Raw genomic sequence first — 17,938 nt, forward strand, 5'->3', positions numbered from 1 at the left:
CTTGCCAAGGTCATCCCCACACCCCCACTACTGGCCTTCAAACAACCGCGCAACCTCAAACAAACCATTGTTTGCAGCAAATTACCCAGCCTTCAGAACAGCAACCACAACACCACAAAACCCTGCCAGGGTAATCTCTGCAAGACATGCCAGATCATCGACATGGACACCACCATTACACGTGGAAACACCACCCACCAGGTACGCGGCGCATACTCGTGCGACTCGACCAATGTAGTCTACCTCATACGCTGCAGGAAAGGATGTCCCGAAGCGTGGTACATTGGCGAGACCATGCAGACACTGCGACAACGAATAAACGGGCATCGTGCGACTATCAACAGGCAGGACTGTTCCCTTCCAGTTGGGGAACACTTCAGCAGTCAAGGACATTCAGCCTCTGATCTCCGGGTCAGCATTCTACAAGGAGGCCTTCAGGAGACGCGACAACGCAAAATTGCTGAGCAAAAACTTATAGCTAAGTTCCGCACGCATGAATGCGGACTCAACCGGGATCTGGGATTCATGTCGCATTACATTCGGCCCCCACCAACAAGCCTGGACTTGCAGAGGCCTACCGACTGAACTGGCTTGGGACAATTCACACCTCTTTAACCTGGAGTTACCTCTCTCTCTGCATCTTTGATGATTTGATTGCCTGCAGGTGCTCGCATTCCGGGGCATCTCTGACTGTGTCGAGATAAACATTTCTGGAACAAGCCTTTCCATTCACCTGAAGAAGGAGCCGTGCTCCGAAAGCTCGTGTTTGAAACAAACCTGTTGGACTTTAACCTGGTGTTGTAAGACTTCTTACTGTGCTCACCCCAGTCCAACGCCGGCATCTCCATATCATCCCTCTTTTCCAGCTTCGGACAGGACCAAAACATATGTACATGGTTTGCGGACCCCCCCCCCCCCCCCCCCCCCCCCCCCCCCCCCCCCCCCCGGCCACTCGCAGACATACTCCACCCCCTCGCAGAGCCGGCTCATCCTTGCCTTTGTGAGTTGTGCCCTATATGCAACCTTCAATTCTATCAGACCCAACCTCGCACATGAGGTTGAGGCATTCACCCTTCGCAGCACCACACCACACACTATAAACCTTCTTCCATTACCTCCCCCAGCCCTTCCTCCCATGTAGCCCTTAATCCCCCCCATTGACACTCTAGCTTCCTCCAAAGTCGGTCCATAGACCGCTGACACCGCCCTCCTCTCCAACACCCCTGCTGACAGTACCTCCTCCAACAACGAGGGGGCCGGCGCTGTTTCAAATATTTTTAACAACATCTTCCAGAATATCCAACATTGAATTTAACAATGGGCAAGATTTATTAGTTGACAGGATTTCCTGACCTACCACCGAATGAGTCACCAGGGAATACATCACCACCATTAATGGCAGCTCTGCAACCATTTTAATTGGCTGAGAACGTGATTTCTGGGTGTGCCAGTGTCAAATATGACCAGGACTGAAACTATAAGCAGTCCCCAGATTCTACTTTTCCAGAGTCCAAGACGGTTGGCAGGTTTCACAGTAAGCACAGTGACCTATTGGATATCTCTCCCTACAGTTCTGCATAACCTCCTGCCATGCATTTTGGGAGGACTAACAAGGCAAGCGCATACACAATGAGCGGTAAGATGCTAGGACGTACAGAGGACCAGAGGGATCTGGAGGTGCATGTCCAATGATCCAAGAAGGCAGCAGGACAGGTACATAGGGTGGTTAAGAAGGCATATGGGATACTTGCCTTTATTAGCCGAGACATAGAATATAAGTCCAACAGGTTTGTTTCGAGTCACTAGCTTTCGGAGCGCAGCTCCTTCATCAGGTGAGTCTCGCCTGAGGAAGGGGCTGTGCTCCGAAAGCTAGTGATTGAAACAAACCTGTTGGACTTTAACCTGGTGCTGCAAGACTTATTACTGTGCCCACCCCAGTCCAGTGCCAGCATCTCCACATCACAGAATATAAGATCAGGGAAGTTATGATGGAGCTGTATAAAACACTTGTTGGGGCACAGCTAGATTTCTGTGTGCAGTTCTGGTTTCCACACTATGGAAAAGATATGATTGCATTGGAAAGAATGCAGAGAAGATTCACCAGGATGATGCCTGGCTGGAGCATTTCAGCTACAAAGAGGCTGGTTAGGCTGGGGTTGTTTTCCTTGGAACAGAGAAGTTTGAGGGAGGGAGGGGATCCTAATTCATAGAATTTACATAGAATTTACAGTGCAGAAGGAGGCCATTCGGCCCATCGAGTCTGCACCGGCTCTTGGAAAGAGCACCCTACCCAAGGTTAACACCTCCACCTTATCCCCATAACCCAGTAACCCCACCCAACACTAAGGGCAATTTAGCATGGCCAATCCACCTAACCTGCACATCTTTGGACTGTGGGAGGAAACCGGAGCACCCGGAGGAAACCCAAACGGGGAGGATGTGCAGACTCTACACAGACAGTGACCCAAGCCGGAATCGAACCTGGGACCCTGGAGCTGTGAAGCGATTGTGCTATCCACAATGCTACCGTGCTGAGGTATATAAAATTCTGAAGGGCAGTGATAGGGTAGATAGGAAGAAACTTTTCCTCTTGGTTGTGGGGTCAGTAACCAGGGAGCATAGATTTAAGGTAAGGGTCAAGAGATTTAGAAGGGATTTGAGGAAAAACATTTTCACCCAGATGGTGGTGGGAATTTGGAACTCACTGCCTGAAAGGATGGCAGAGGCAGAAATCATCACAACATTTCAGAAGCATTTAGATGAGCACAGGAAACTCCATGGTATACAGGACTATGGTCCCAAGTGGAAAATGGGATTAGAATAGATATGTGCATGAGGGTAGGTGCAGGCACGATGGGAAAAATGGTCTTTCTGTGCTTCAAAGCTCTATTGCTCCAACTCCTACCAGCCTCCAATATATATAGCAGCCTGTCTCTCGTAAAATTGCAGACAGGTTGGGGAGGTTGGAAGCATGGAAATATCCTGCCTGCAAACTTGCTAGTGGGGTCTGTAATATTTTGTCCTATGTCTTTGGAAAGATATATATATATATACATCCCCTGTTTGGTGAAACGTAATAAATTATTTGATATGTACGCAAAATTTGTTTCCAATTCCAAAGTCTGAAAATACCATGCATGTGTCCTCAAATTGCATGCCGTCAGTTCAAGTCAACTAACCAGCTAGAGTCCATATTATGTATGGACAGCATGGTAGCACAGTGGTTAGCATAGTTGCTTCACAGCTCCAGTATCCCAGGTTTGATTCCCGGCTTCGGTCACTGTGCGGAGTCTGCACGTTCTCCCCATATCTGCGTGGGTTTCCGTCCGGTGCTCCGGTTTCCTCCCACAGTCCAAAGATGTACAGGTTAGGTGGATTGGCCTTGCTGAATTGCCCTTAATCTCCAAAAAAAGGTTAGGTGGGGGTTACGGGGATAGGGTGGAAACGGGGGCTTAAGTAGGGTGCTCTTTCCAAGGGCCATTTCAGACTCGATGGGCTGAATGGCCTCCTTCTCCGCTGTAAATTCTATGATTCATGCAACTCCATGTTTTTAACAACATGATCATTCTTTTCTCGATCTTTCATCCAGTGAACAGAAATTCGATGCTGAGGTTTATTTAATAAGTCCCAGAAATGATCACTGTTGCTGTTCTCAGAACTCTTCCAATGTTCTTTCAGTTGTATGCATTCATAATTCAGAAATAGATCATGAGTGATCTATACAAAGTTGGAATGGCTAATTTTGAACTTTTGACCACTATTTGCTGACAGTAATCTTTAATATGTACTAGGTAGCTTCAGAAAGTATGCTTTTATACAGAAATTAACTGAGAGGTTACAGCAATAAAGCTTCACTTTTTAATGAAACTCTGGATTGCATTTGTAGTCATAGTAACCACTGCTCGTACTGCCACGTCTCTCCCCTATTTTTACCAAAACTGCTTTAATGAAGATTGGCCTTAACTCAAACCAGACCTAAAATGCAAAGCCCAGCCATGAGCAAATTCCAATTGAAATATTTAAAACATTTTTATTTGGCAAAGTAATAAAGAAATGTATATATTGGAAGTATTTTTTTAAATGTAATATCAGACTGAAGTGGCTTCAATTTACACTATCTCCTGCCAAAGCACTGGAACAGCACCAATGCAGTAAAAGCCTCCACTTCACATTATTTTCCATACTTTTTGGAAGTAATTTTTTCCCCTTCTCTTTTACTCTAGTAAATTACAATACTAAGAATGGAGACTTCCGGTGGTGTCCATGGTGTGATTGGTTGCACATAAGGTGACTCCTGCCTGGTGGTGTTAGTTTTGGGAGGGTGGGAAAGGAATACAGTGAAAGTAGTGAGTGAAAGAAATAGAAATTCCAGATAAGGTGCTGTCCAGACACAATCTTTAGCTATTACCGCTTTGTAAGTATCTGTGGTTAGAAAAGAGTTTATCATAGAATTTACAGTGCAGAAGGAGGCCATTCGGCCCATCGAGTCTGCACCGGCTCCTGAAAAGAGCACCCTACCCAAGGTCAACACCTCCACCCTATCCCCATAACCCAGAAACCCCACCCAACACTAAGGGCAATTTTGGACACTAAGGGCAATTTATCATGGCCAATCCACCTAACCTGCACATCTTTGGACTGTGGGAGGAAACCGAACACCCGGAGGAAACCCACGCACACACGGGGAGGATGTGCAGACTCCACACAGACAGTGACCCAAGCCAGAATCGAACCTGGAGCTGTGAAGCGATTGTGCTATCCACAATGCTACCATGCTGCCCTAACAAAAGTTAACAAAAGTAAAGTTGTATGGGATTCAGTGTGTGCTAGCTAGCTGGATAAAGAACTGGCTTGGCAACGGGAGACGGAGTAACAGGGGAAGGGAGGTTTTCAGAATGGTGATCTGTAACTAATGGTGTTCCACAGGGATCAGTACTGAGACTACTGTTGGTTGTAATATTTATAAATGATCTGGAGGAAAATGTAGATGGTCTGATTAGCAAGTTTGCAGATGACACTAAGATAGTTGGAGTTGCAGATATAAATAAATAATCTTTATTGTCACAAGTAGGCTTACATTAACACTGCAATGAAGTTACTGTGAAAAGCCCCTAGTCGCCACATTCTGGCGCCTGTTCGGGTACACGGAGGGAGCATTCAGAATTCTCACCTGGTACGGGAATTGAATCCGCCCAGCTGGCCTTATTCTACATCACAAACCAGCGGTCTAGCCCACTGAGATAAACCATAGTGAAGGGGCTTGTCAGAGAATACAGCAGAATATAGATAGATTGGAGAGTTGGCCATGGAAATAGCAGATGGAGTTCAATCCGGACAAATTCAACGTGATGCATTTTGGAAGACCAAATTCAGGTGTGAATTACAAAGTAAATGGCAGAACCATCAGGAGCACTGACATATAGTGGGATCTGGGTAATTAGGTCCATGGTTCCATAAAAGTGACAATGTAGGTGAATAAGGTGGTCAAGAAGGTATATGGCATGCTTGCATTTATTGGCCAGGGCATTGAGTACAAGAGTTGGCAGGCCACGTTACATCTGTATAAAACTTGCCACATTTGAAATATTCCGTGCAGTTCTGGTCACCACACAACCAGAAGGATGTAGATGCTTTGGAGAGAATGTAAAGAAGATTTACCATGATGTTGCCTGGTCTGGAGGGTGTTAGCTATAAGGAGAGGTTAAATAAACTTGGATTGTTTTCATTGGAAAGATGAAGGCTGAGGGGAGATCTAATTGAGGTATACAAAATTTAAGAGAGGTATAGACAAGGTGGATAGTCAGAGGCTTTTTCCCAGGTGGAAGACTCAATTACAAGGGGGCACAGGTTCAAGGTGGGAGGAGGCAAGTTTAGGGGAGATGTGCAGGGAAGGTTTTTCATGCAGAGTGTGGTGGGTGCCTGGAATGCATTGCCAGTGGAGATAGTGGAGGCAGGCACGATAGCAACGTTTAAAATGTATCTTGATAGACACATGAACGGGCGGGGAATAGAGGGATACAGATCGTTTGGGCAATAAGTAGTAGGTCCCATAAGGAATCTGGATCAGCGCAGACTTGGTGGGCCAAAGTGCCTGTTCCTGTGCTGCAATGTTCTTTGTTGCTGATTTCAACTCATCTCTATAATTAGAAATTCACAATTTTTTTCAGCTTTTCAGTTCTTAGGGTTGAAAAGCAGGATTTATCCCAAACATTTATTTCCTCAGTTCTTGCAAAAATTGACTTTACACCACTTGAAATTATGCTTCACCTGCAATGCATCAGCTGTGCGGGATCACCTGATCCAGGTAAAAAGTTCGCAAAGTGAATTGGTTCCCAGCATGAATTGATTCTCTCAAGTCAAAAATCCAATTTAGACCAACACAAAGTATGTAGTACGACTGTACTATTTAATGCATGCATTACAATAGCCAAACTTAAAAATTGCAGTTCAAATACATTTTAGATGCAGTTAAATGAAGACATGTCACCATAAAAGGTTTCAAATGGATACTAAAACAATATTACCAAGAAAACTTTAATAACAGCATATATTGTTTGCCAAGAATGTATGCCATGAAGCTTCTATTAGTTAGCTACAATCTATTGATTTTTCAATACATTAAATCCTTATGAACATTATCTAGGTGAACAAATTTGGTTATTTGTAAATTAAAGGTTTTCCATTTGCATTAAGGCAGCGGGGTCCGCTCGTGTACTTTCTGAAATCCATTTGATTTGAAGAACTTTACTCAAAACCATCCATTTGGGAGAGACGAAGGTTATATCATAATCTGAGATATTCCAAAACAAACAGCTGCAGTATTTTATTAAGGTTATCAATTGTTATTGGATCCAGATTATCCTCATTATCCTCCATTCTGTGCCATACTTGAGGGAAAGGCGAAGGTATGAGGTGTAGAATAGGAACATCTATAGAACATAAAAGAGTGAAGAATTACTTGACATATATTGGTTAATTCTTTTCGGTATCACATTCTACAGTGTTCTGCTCATAAGGTGTTTGAATGTTTGAATTTCAACATGTTAGTGAAAGGCATTTACTTCATTTGAGGATGTCCTCTTGAAGATGCTTTATTGAAGTATAATAAAGACCAATGTGAATGTGATCTACTTCAGGCATCACCTCTCATTCTGTTATTTTCTGCCCTTTTAATGCAGACAAATACACAACTTTCAGTACATAAGGACACAAGAACTAGGAGCAGGAGTAGGACATCTGGCCTTTCGAGCCTGCTCCGCAATTCAATGAGATCATGGCTGATCTTTTGTGGACTCAGCTCCACTTTCCAGCCTGAACACCATAACCCATTTTTCTCCAAAAGTTATCTATCTTTATCTTGAAAACATCTAATGAAGGGGCCTCAACTGCTTCACAGAGCAGGAAATGCCATAGATTCACAACCCTTTGGGTGAAGAAGTTTCTCCTAAACTCAGTCCTAAATCTACTTCCCTTTATTTTGAGGCTATGCCCCCTAGTTCTGCTTTCACCCACCAGTAGAAACAACCTCCCTGCATCTATCCTATCCCCTTCATAATTTTATATGTTTCTATAAGATCCCACCGCATCCTTCTAAATTCCAACGAGTACAGTCCCAGTCGACTCAACCTTTCCTCGTAATCCAACTCCCTCAGATCTGGGATTAACCTAACGAATCTCCTCTGCACACCCTCCAGCACCAATACATCCTTTCTCAGGTAAGGAGACCAAAACAGAACAGATGTGGCCTCACTAACACCTTATACAGTTGCAGCATAACCTCCCTAGTTTTAGACTCCATCCCTCTAGCAATGAAGGACAAAACTCCATTCGCCTTCTTAATCACCTTTTGCACCTGTAAACCAACTTTTTGGATAGTGCAGTTGGTCTATGAAAACATATTACTTTGCATCATTCATTAAAGTTAATATAGCACACAAGGTAGTCTTCTGGCACATTTTGTCCATGCTGGTTCTACATGGAGCAATCCAGCAATCCTTGCTCTATCACATAGACTGCAAGTCTATTTCCTTCACGTGGCCATCCAATTAGCCCATTTTGGGTGCGTTTAGTGGGGTGTTTTTCGGCGCCTGAAGCGCGCTCAACTTGCCAAAGCAGGAAGACGACTCATGGATCAGGGCGCCATTTAAAATCCACCCTGATCTTTCGACCCCTTTCATTTCCACCGAAACCCCCACCTCACTGCACCCAACGTGCCTCTTAGGGGTCTTTGAGCCCCCACACCCAACCTCTTAAGGGAAAGGCACCCATGGGCCAGATATCTGGTACGGGCAATCTGACACTTGGGCACATTGGCACTGCCAGCCTGCCACCCTAGCAGTGCCCCTGCCAGCCTGGCAGTTCCACCTGGGCACCCCAGCAGTACCAGGGTGACACTGTCAAGGTGCTCCCGGGTGGCAGTGCCAAGATGCCAGGTTGGCAGTTCCAAGGTTCCCAGGTGCCAGCAGGATGTGTCAGGGTAGTACCCTGCTCAGAACCCAACCCCCAGGGGCATCTAATGGTCTGGGAGATCTATGTTTGTGGGAACCAGTGTTAAATGGCACCTTGGCAAGGTCTCCCAGGCAAGACCGTTAGTTCTTGGGCATTGGGTGAATACAGCACAGACATATTTAAATGAGCCTAATATGTTAATCTGTATCTTGCCCAGCGATCTCGTTAAATTTTGAGATCTCATTAAATCTCGCAAGGTGTTTAAAGCGTCTCAAATCTCGCGAAAGGACTCACAAGATTCAATGGCCTCGTCGCATCACCAAGTCGGGCACGGCGAAGCCATTAAATTGTGCACATTGTCTCCATTTACACCACTCTCATAGGCACTGAGTTTCAGAGCATTGCCACCTGCTGCATAATAAAATTCTTCCTCACTTCTCCCCTGCATCTCTTGCTCAAAACCATTAATCTATCTCCCCTCATCTGTGTACCACTTCATTTAACCTGCCATTATCTTGTACACCCATATCAAATCTCCTCTCAATCTCCTTTGTTCCAACCTTCTCTAACCCTAGTTGCAGCTAAAATCCCTCAACTCTGGAACCATTGTGGAAATCTCCACCACACCCTATAAAAGGACCCTCACAACGTTCCTGAAGTAAGCGTGGTAGCCAGAACAGGAGACAATGGTCTAATTGTGGCCGAACCAGAGTTTAACCAAGGTTGAGCATAACTTCCCTGCATTTGTACTCAGTATCTCTACTTATGAAACTCAAGATCCAAAGGGCAGGATTCTCCGTCCTGCCGTATCTGTATTCGCACGTGGCACGTCCCCACTGCCTGCAAGATTATCCGCCCCGGTAGGATTCTCCCCCCCAGCAGCCAGTCAATGGGATTTCCCATTGTGGGCATCGCCACGTTTTTGGGAAATCCGCGGGCGTGAGTGTGCTGCCAGTGAAACGGAGGATCCCGCCGGCGAAGAATCCAGCTGCATATGTTTTCCGAACTACTCCGTCATTTCATCCTACCACCTAAAAGATCTATGTGCATGAACCCCAGATCCCGTTAAACGTTCTTTGGATGCCAAGTCATTTATATAAAAAAAACAGTGGGCTGGATTCTCCAATCCTGCTGCTATATCCGCAGGATCTGTCTGATCTTATGGCCAGAAAGTCGGTGCCGCTCTTGCACTGATCCTCCACTCGATGGGGGGCTAGCAGTCGCGCAGTGTAAAGCCCTGAATGGCTGGGTCCGTGGCTGCGCACGGCAGCGGCTGCACCGTGCAACATGGTGCCGGCCGTGCGCGGAACCGGCCTGCCAAAAACTGCCCTCCTGTAACCAGCCTCGCCATCCCTAGACCACACCTTATCAGTCCCCCAGCCCCCACCGAAGCCAACCCCCCCTGCTGATGGAACGTCTTCCCCCCCCCCCTCCCCGATTGTGGCGGCGCTGGACATTGTCTGCAGCCACCACGCGAGGTCCCAGAACAGTGTGAGCACATGCGAGCTACACCATCGGGGATTCGGCCCATCGGGGGTGGAGCATCGGGGAGGGCCTCCGGTGATGTCCTGAGGCCGTCCATACAGCGTGCAGCGTATTCCCAGAGTACACCGTTTCTGAAGGGGCGGAGCATCACAATAACAGCGCCGCCCCCGATTCTGGCATAAATGTGAATTCTCGGGCCGAACCCAATTTTGGCATCGACGATCGGAGAATCCAGCCCAGTGGTTCTAGCCCTGACCCTTGCAGAACACCACCATTCTCCTGAAAAACAGCCATTTACCATAATTCTCTGTTCTGTGCCTTTAAGCTATTTCTTTTACCAAAGCTGACTCTGCTATTCCATGATCCTCAACTTTTATTCCTTCTTCAGTCTCCATTTCCATCCATATTTAGATCATACCAATATCACCAAATATTAAAACACTCATGATGTCCTCAACAAAGGAGCATGTGTAGATTTTCAGGAAGATTGCTGATAATCAGTTGTACTCTAAAATAGAATCAAGAATTCTTGCAAGTGTAATATGGAAGGACCTGGGAAACACTAGCTGACACCAGCAGAAGATGACAACGTTACCTGTGGGCTGGTGAATGCCACCATCATGATCAGTGGCTACATGTGCTTGGCAATAAGTGCCTTTCGTGAGGGTCACAAAGAGTCAAACACAGGTTTGAGAGTCAAACAAAAAACTTAAAACGTTATTAACACTGCACCAATACTTTTTTACTGGTTCTCTCTCTAGCCGGTACCAAACGGGCCAGCTCTAGTTGTACAGCTAAATGTTAAAAATTGCCCCACCCCTTATTGAGTGAGCTAATATTCCCCAAGATTTGGGGTAACCAATTGTCCCTATCCAATAGGTTACAACAATGCAAACACTGAAAAAACAACAAGCCGCAATGACACCCAACAACCACTTCATATCCGGTACGTCTCACAGTGTGGTTTCTTCAGCCATCAACAAAGGTGCACCAGACGAACACCATCAGCTCTAAGTACTTCTAGCTGCAGAAGCGAGGCAGGGATGCCCTCTGTCCCTGCAGCTGTGCACCCTAGTGATCGAGCCACAAGTGATTGTGCTCAGAGCAAAGAATTGAAAGGGGATCCGGAGAGGAGACGAGAGCACAGAGTCTTGCTCTGTGCAGATGACCTACTTCTCTACATTGTGGATCCACAAAGCAGCATGGAGGGAATCATAGTACTCATGAAATAGTTTGGAGCCTTCTCGGGCTACAAACTCAACCTGAGCAAAACTGAGATCTTCCCGGTGAACCCGCAAGAGAGAAGGCAGAGCTGAGGTTATTGCCATTTAAACAGACCCAAAACAAATTCCACTACCTAGGGATCCAAATCGCAATGACTGGATACGGATCCACTGACTGGCCTGGTGGAGGAAGTTAAAAAGAACTTGCAGAGGTGGGACAAATTCTCACTCTCCCTGACGGGTAGGATGCAGAGGATCAAGATGAACGTACTGCCCAGGTTCTTCTTCCTGTTCAGATCCATACCGATCTACAACCCCAGGGCTTTTTTAAACTCAGTGGAAAAATTGATGATAGTCTTTATGTGTGTGTGTGTGTGTGTATGTGGGGGGGGGGGGGCGCGAACGGACCCAAGTATCCCCAAAAAGTCCTGCAAAGAACGAGAAGCATGGTGGGCCTAGCCCTCCAACACCTGCAATATTACCACTGGACAGCAACAGCAGAAAGAGTAAAGGGATGGATAAAGGAACCAGAGGCCGAATGGGTAAGAATAGAAGAGGGCCCTGGGCCCTGCAACGGGACATTGCTCCAGGCCCTGGCCATGGCAGTGCTCCCATCCCCACCAACTAAGCACTCAAAGAACCCAGTGGTGATAGCCACATGCGAGTCATGGAACTAACTAAGACAGCACTTCAATCTAACCAAAATGTCTATCAAAGCCCCCATCGGCAACAACCACAGGTTCGCTTGAGCCAAAATGGACGCCACCTTCAAAAGTTGAAGACAGGACAGGGGACATTGACAATTAGGGACTTCTTCACAGACAACAGACTAACAACACTAGAGGAACTGACAGAGAAGTTCCAACTTACCGGGGGAAACAAATTAAGATACATGCAAATTAAAAACTTCCTATATAGGGAAACAAAGACATACCCATAGGTGCCCCAACAATCGCAAAATGAGGATCTATTGGATGTGGACAACCTAGTGGGGGAAACTGCGGAAACCTGAATGGGTGACTACTGGGAAAGGCACGCTCTCCACTGAACGAGCCAAGAGAAAAATGGGAGGAAGACCCAAGGGTTTAAAATTGGGTGGGGCTTTAGTGCAAAGCACGGGGTCAACTCCAACTCCACTTGTACAAGGCTATGCCTAATGCAGCTGAAAGTGGTACCCAGAGCCCACTTAACCAGAACCTGAATGAGCAGGTTCTTCCCGGAGGTGGAGGACAAATGTGAATGGTGCCAATGAGGTCCAGTCAACCACACCCATATGTTCTGGTTATGCCCAGACTTGTCGGATTCTAGACAGCCTTCTTAGAGGCGATGTCCAAGGATATGGCAATGAGGGTGGAGCCATGCCTGAAAATGGCACTCTTCAGGGTATCAGAACAGCCAGAACTCTTTATGGGGAGGAGGGCAGGCACCGTAGCCATTGCTCCCCTAATTGCCCACTGAAGAATCCTGTTCAGCTGGCGATCGGTCGCACCACCCAAAGCTGGTTGACCGATCTATCGGAATTTCTCCAAGTGGAGAAAATCGAATTCACCATCTGGGGATTGGAAGAGGGCTTCCACAAGACATAGAGGCCATTCACCAACCTGTTCCAAGACCTGCTTGTAGCCAGCAGCCAATAAGCCATGGGAGGGATATCCACAGAAGAATCACAGGCACAAATGGAAAGAGGGGTAGAGGGAGGTAACAAAGAGGCACAGACCCCACATGAGCAACCTAACACGAAGATAGAAAGAAGGGTAGGAGGATCTGGAAGAAAGTGGGGATCAGGAGGCCAAGTCAAAGCTGGGCTCTTGTAAAAAAATGTGAATTGTAACCAATGTATATAGTTCTGTGCATGTTCACTTTCATCTTTGTTTTGTTTAGAAAATCCTTTTTTTTTTTAAAAACGCACCATATCAAACTACCCCATCCTATTGGATTGAAGTTGCTGCATGTACAACACCTCATGCAGTTGGAAGAATGTCAACAGCATCTGAATCAATCCAATCAAATGAACGATTTCCGTATAATAAAATATGTTACATATCTGTAAAAAAAACTTTCTGATTTTGCTGCACCTGGGAAATCTTTCCCCAAAAGACGTTTTGGACAAACAAACAGATTCCCAGACCAATACCACTCAAAATGGCCAACTAAGAAGGTAAAAAAAATCATCATTTGGTCCTTCTTTTACTTTTCCCATTTTGGACTTCTTTCTCTGAACAATACCGATGATGTTGAAAAATTTCTCTTGTGCTACACTCCATATTCCACCCACGTTGACGCTACAACCAAGAAAGTACAACAATGCCTATACTTTCTCAGGAAACTAAGGAAATTCAGCATGTTCACCAACTTTTACAGATGCACCGCATCCTATCTGGCTGCATCATAGCCTGGTATGGCAACTGCTCGGCCCAGGACTGTAAGAAACAAAAGAATCGTAAACACAGCCCAGTCCATCACACGAACCTGCTTCCCATCCATTGACTCTGTCTACACCTCCCGCTGCCTTGGGAAAGCAGACAGCATAATCAAAGACCCCTTTGACCCGGTTTATTCACTCTACCAACCTCTTCACCATCGGTCAGGAGATACAAAAGTCTAAGAGCACACAGTAACAGATTCAAAACTGCACCTTTCCCACTGTTACCAGACTCCTAAACGACCCTTTTATGGACTGATCTGATCTCTTCACATATCTTCTCTGCTGAGTAGTACTACACTCCTGTATGCTTCTCCTGATGCCTGTGTCTATGTATTTACATTGTGGATTTAAGTTGCCGTATGTATTTTTTCTCATGTATGAAATGATCTGTCTGAGCTGCACGCAGAACAGTACTTTTCAATTTTTAAAAAATCCAAATGTTTTCAGCTGCTTTGAGGTGGTTAGGTAGGATGAGACAGATAAAATACCATCAAAGTGCTGCTTCTCTGCTGATAGGTTCTGTCATGTGAGAGTACCTTTAAGAAATGGGTGTTTATCAGTGATGTCAGAGTGTGCGTGGAGCTGGGCTGTCTGTCAGCTTTTTTACTTTTGTTAGGCTGTTTGCTGCAGGGTATGTTTTAGTTTTGTTTTCAGTGTTGGAGCTGAAGCCAGACAGAGCAGGTGTACTGTTGATATCTGCCATGAAAAGACTACTTCTTGATCATTTGGTGAATTCAGAATTATGAATATATTCAGTAGTGAATGTAAACCTAATGGGCGCGATTCTCCGCTGCCCACGACGGGTCGGAGAATAGCGGGAGGGCCTTCCCGACATTCTCCCCCCCCCCCCCACGGCCGCCCCACGACACGAATCGCTGCTCGCCATTTTTTACGGCGAACAGCGATTCTCCCCAGGCCGATGGGCCGAGTTCCCAGCCCTTTACGGCCGTGCCAAGGGTGGCATGGGCCTGCGATCGGTGGGCACCAATCGCGGGCAGAGGGTCCGATACCCGTGCACTATTTGTTCCTCCGCTGCCCCGCAGGATCAGTCCACGGGGCGGCTGAGGGGCATGACGGCCCACGCATGCGCGGGTTTGACGCATCTGCGTGATGATGTCATCCGCGCATGCGCGGGTTGGAGCCGTCCAACCCGCGCATGCGTGGCTGACGTCATCATGTGTGTCAGCCACCGTGACGTTTGGCGTGCGGACTTAGCGACGGTCGCTAAGCCCGCAATGCTGTGCTTCACGGGGCCGCGCTGCTAGCCCTGCCCGGGGGGGGGAGAATCGGGTCCCGGGAGGGGGCGCGTATGCTGCCGTGAAACACGGCCAGTTTCACGGCAGCCTTTACGACTCGCCGCATTTGCGGTGAATCGCGCCCAATGTGCTTCTGTTAAAAAAGTGTTTCTTCTGTCTTCTGGATGTTATTTGGAAAGTTTTTAAGGATTACTTAGTGCTGTATTCTTTGGGGTTGTATTTGAATTGATGGTTTCTAAGATGTTCACTGTATGTTTTAAAAAGGTTAACTTGAGTTCATAGAATAAACATTGTTTTACTTTAAAAAAATACTTTTCCATTTCTGCTGTACCACACCTATAGAGTGGGCCGTGTGCTCCCCATACCACAATCTATTAAAAGTTGTGGGTCAGGTGAACTCCATGATACACTTTGGGGTTGTCTAAACCCTGGCCCATAACAATTCCAGCATCCATTATCTACCCTTTTCCTTAAAAAGGGACTTCTCTTAAATGTGTGAAATGCTGCTGGTTACCTTTTTCTATGGACTTAAAATTAATTCTTATATTCCTTTGCAGCAAAAGAAAACCATTGAATAGGAAGTGTCTTTTATGACCTTGGAGCATGCCTTCAGGTGCCTCAGAATAAATACATCACTCACAGCAAAATAGTGGGGCCAGCATCAGGATGAAATATGTACAAATCTGGAGTTGCTTTCTGAAGTCCTGCCTCAAGAGAGTTTCCACTCATGAAACTATTTTGCATTTCTGTCATGATTTTAAATGGGCTAACAATTTCATTAAAATATAAATTTTATCCCAATGCATTCACCAATTTGTTACAAAAAGCACACCATGATTTCTCTACCTCTGGGGGCATCTACATTAATTTTATATTTTCCTGTGGTGAATCATTTTAAGCAAAGTGAGGAAAGAAAAAAATAAGAAAGCCGCATTGTGAATAGGCTGTAATCAATTAATCTAGATATGTATTAGAAAGATAATTCTAGCTAGAGGACAAAGCGAATCAATATAAAAACAATAGGAAAGTATTATAGAATCTTACAGCACAGAAAAAGTATTCAGCCCATGGCTGTTTGATAGAGCTATATAGTTAGTCCCGCATCACTGCTTCGTAAGTATAGTAAGAAGTCTTACAACACCAGGTTAAAGTCCCAACAGGTTTGTTTCAAACACTAGCTTTCGGAGCACTGCTCCATCCTTGTACACCTATTGCTATTTCAGCTCGCCATTTCTATCTAGGCTTTCTGAAAAAGCAACTCATCTATTCCCATTCCCCTGACTTTTCCTGTAGCCTAAACATTTTTTCTCCTCATAATTATCCAATTCTCTTTTGTGGCCTTGATTGAATTTGACTCCACCACACTCAAAAAATGTATTCCAGATCCTAACCACTCACTGGGAAAAAATTGTTTCCTCATGTTGCTGTTGCTTTGTTTGCCAATCACTATAAATTGGTGTCTGCTGGTTCTGGATAAGTCTGTCAACGGGAACAATTTTTCCTTGTGTTCTCTGTCCCAACACCTCATGATTTGAACTTCTTTATCAAATCTCCTCCTAATCTCCTGTCCAAGGAGAACAGCCCCACCTTCAAGAATCTAGTCACATAAGTGAAGTTCCTCATCCTTGGAACCATTCTCATACATATTTCTGCATCCTCTCCAATACCTTCCCATCCTTCATAAAGTGCGAAGTTCAGAATTTGTAGAATCGCTGCAGTGCAGTTGGAGGCCACACCGCCCACCCGAAAGAACACCCCACCCAGGCCCACTCCCCCACACCACCCCAACAACCCCACAACCTCACCCAACCTTTGGACACTACGGGCAATTTATTATGACCAATCCACCTAACCTGCACATCTTTGGACTGTGGGAGGAAACCGGAGCACCCGGAGGAAACCCATGCAGGCACGGGGAGAACGTACAAACTCCACACAGTCACCCGAGGCCGGAATTGAACCCGGTTCCCTGGCGCTGTGCAGCCGCAGTACTAGCCACAATAATTGCTCACAATATTCCAGTTGACGCCAAACCAGTATTTTATGCAGGTTAATCACTTTGTTGCTATTGTATAGCAAATCTCTATTTATAAAGCCAGATCTATATAAATATAATCTATTGTAAACAAGTCTATGATTTGTTGCACATGAGAGGAGAAAAACTTCCTTCTTTACTATGATGTGCTACAAGATACCTCTTTGCAAAAATGGCATATGATCATCATCAACATGTCCTGCTCGCATTTTGGTCCAGAAATATTTCACCTCAGTGGGATGGTCATGCAGTACACCCAATCGATGCAGACGTCGTTCTGTTGGACAAGATTAAACAAATGGGTTTATATGCATTTCATACATGGTTCAGTGTGTTTTTCTCCAACTATCAATGCAGTGCCACTTTATCGTAGTGAAATCATATCCTAGAGATATACCTATGTTACGTTGGAACAGAAATGATCTGCAAAAATGATACAAATATTATATTTCAGCTAAGTGTATGAGAATGAACCATCTACTGATTTACGGAATTAGAAGGTTCATATTCTGGGTACAAGACATCCTATAAGCTAGTTTCAGCTTTGTTTTCATTATTTTCACATGAGATATAAGGCTTGTTTGATATTACCATCATTTGAGAGCTGGTAAATTACTTAAGAAAATCCTGAAGGAAGGAATAACTGGCCCAACCCATTCTTTGAATTTGCTCATTTTTTGTATCAACCCAATTTTCAGTTTCCTGAAATGTTACCCATTCATGCATCAACTTAGTATTCCTTGGTTCATACAATGAATTAGCAGAAGGATCTGTAATCTTTTTCTTTCTTCGCTTAATTTTTTGCTCCAGTTTCTCACGTGTTTTGTGTGGCATTACAATTAAACCAGCCTCCCCGGACAGGCGCCGGAATGTGGCGACTAGGGGCTTTTCACAGTAACTTCATTGAAGCCTACTCGTGACAATAAGCGATTTTCATTTTTTTCATTTCAAATTTTATAATTTAATGCATGGATTTTGAAATCTAGGGAATTGCTTATCCAAAGTAAGCAATTTCAAGTTTTGCACTTTTGCAATAACCAGTCATCTCCATAGGTGCCATTAAAAT

The 17,938-nt window shown here is 45.3% G+C and overlaps 1 protein-coding gene and 1 long non-coding RNA gene across 2 annotated transcripts in view; one reads left to right on the top strand and one right to left on the bottom strand.

Annotated features, from left to right (window-relative positions):
* The window catches only part of LOC119975027, a 47,465-nt gene extending 31,725 nt beyond the window's left edge, over positions 1-15,740 (top strand). Inside the window, exons 2-3 of the long non-coding RNA XR_005462638.1 lie at positions 1,572-1,713; positions 15,395-15,740. This is a non-coding gene — a long non-coding RNA (uncharacterized LOC119975027). The remainder of the gene's footprint in view (positions 1-1,571; positions 1,714-15,394) is intronic.
* Positions 6,388-17,938, bottom strand: part of LOC119975019 (glutaminyl-peptide cyclotransferase-like) — a 45,820-nt gene continuing 34,269 nt past the window's right edge. Inside the window, exons 6-7 of the mRNA XM_038814475.1 lie at positions 17,033-17,149; positions 6,388-6,929 (exon numbers count right to left, since the gene is read on the bottom strand). Of these exons, the coding sequence (XP_038670403.1) occupies positions 6,784-6,929; positions 17,033-17,149 (263 nt within the window). The 3' untranslated portion in view covers positions 6,388-6,783. The remainder of the gene's footprint in view (positions 6,930-17,032; positions 17,150-17,938) is intronic.

The sequence above is a fragment of the Scyliorhinus canicula genome, chromosome 1 (assembly GCF_902713615.1).
Source record: "Scyliorhinus canicula chromosome 1, sScyCan1.1, whole genome shotgun sequence".
Taxonomy (NCBI): Eukaryota; Metazoa; Chordata; class Chondrichthyes; order Carcharhiniformes; family Scyliorhinidae; genus Scyliorhinus; species Scyliorhinus canicula.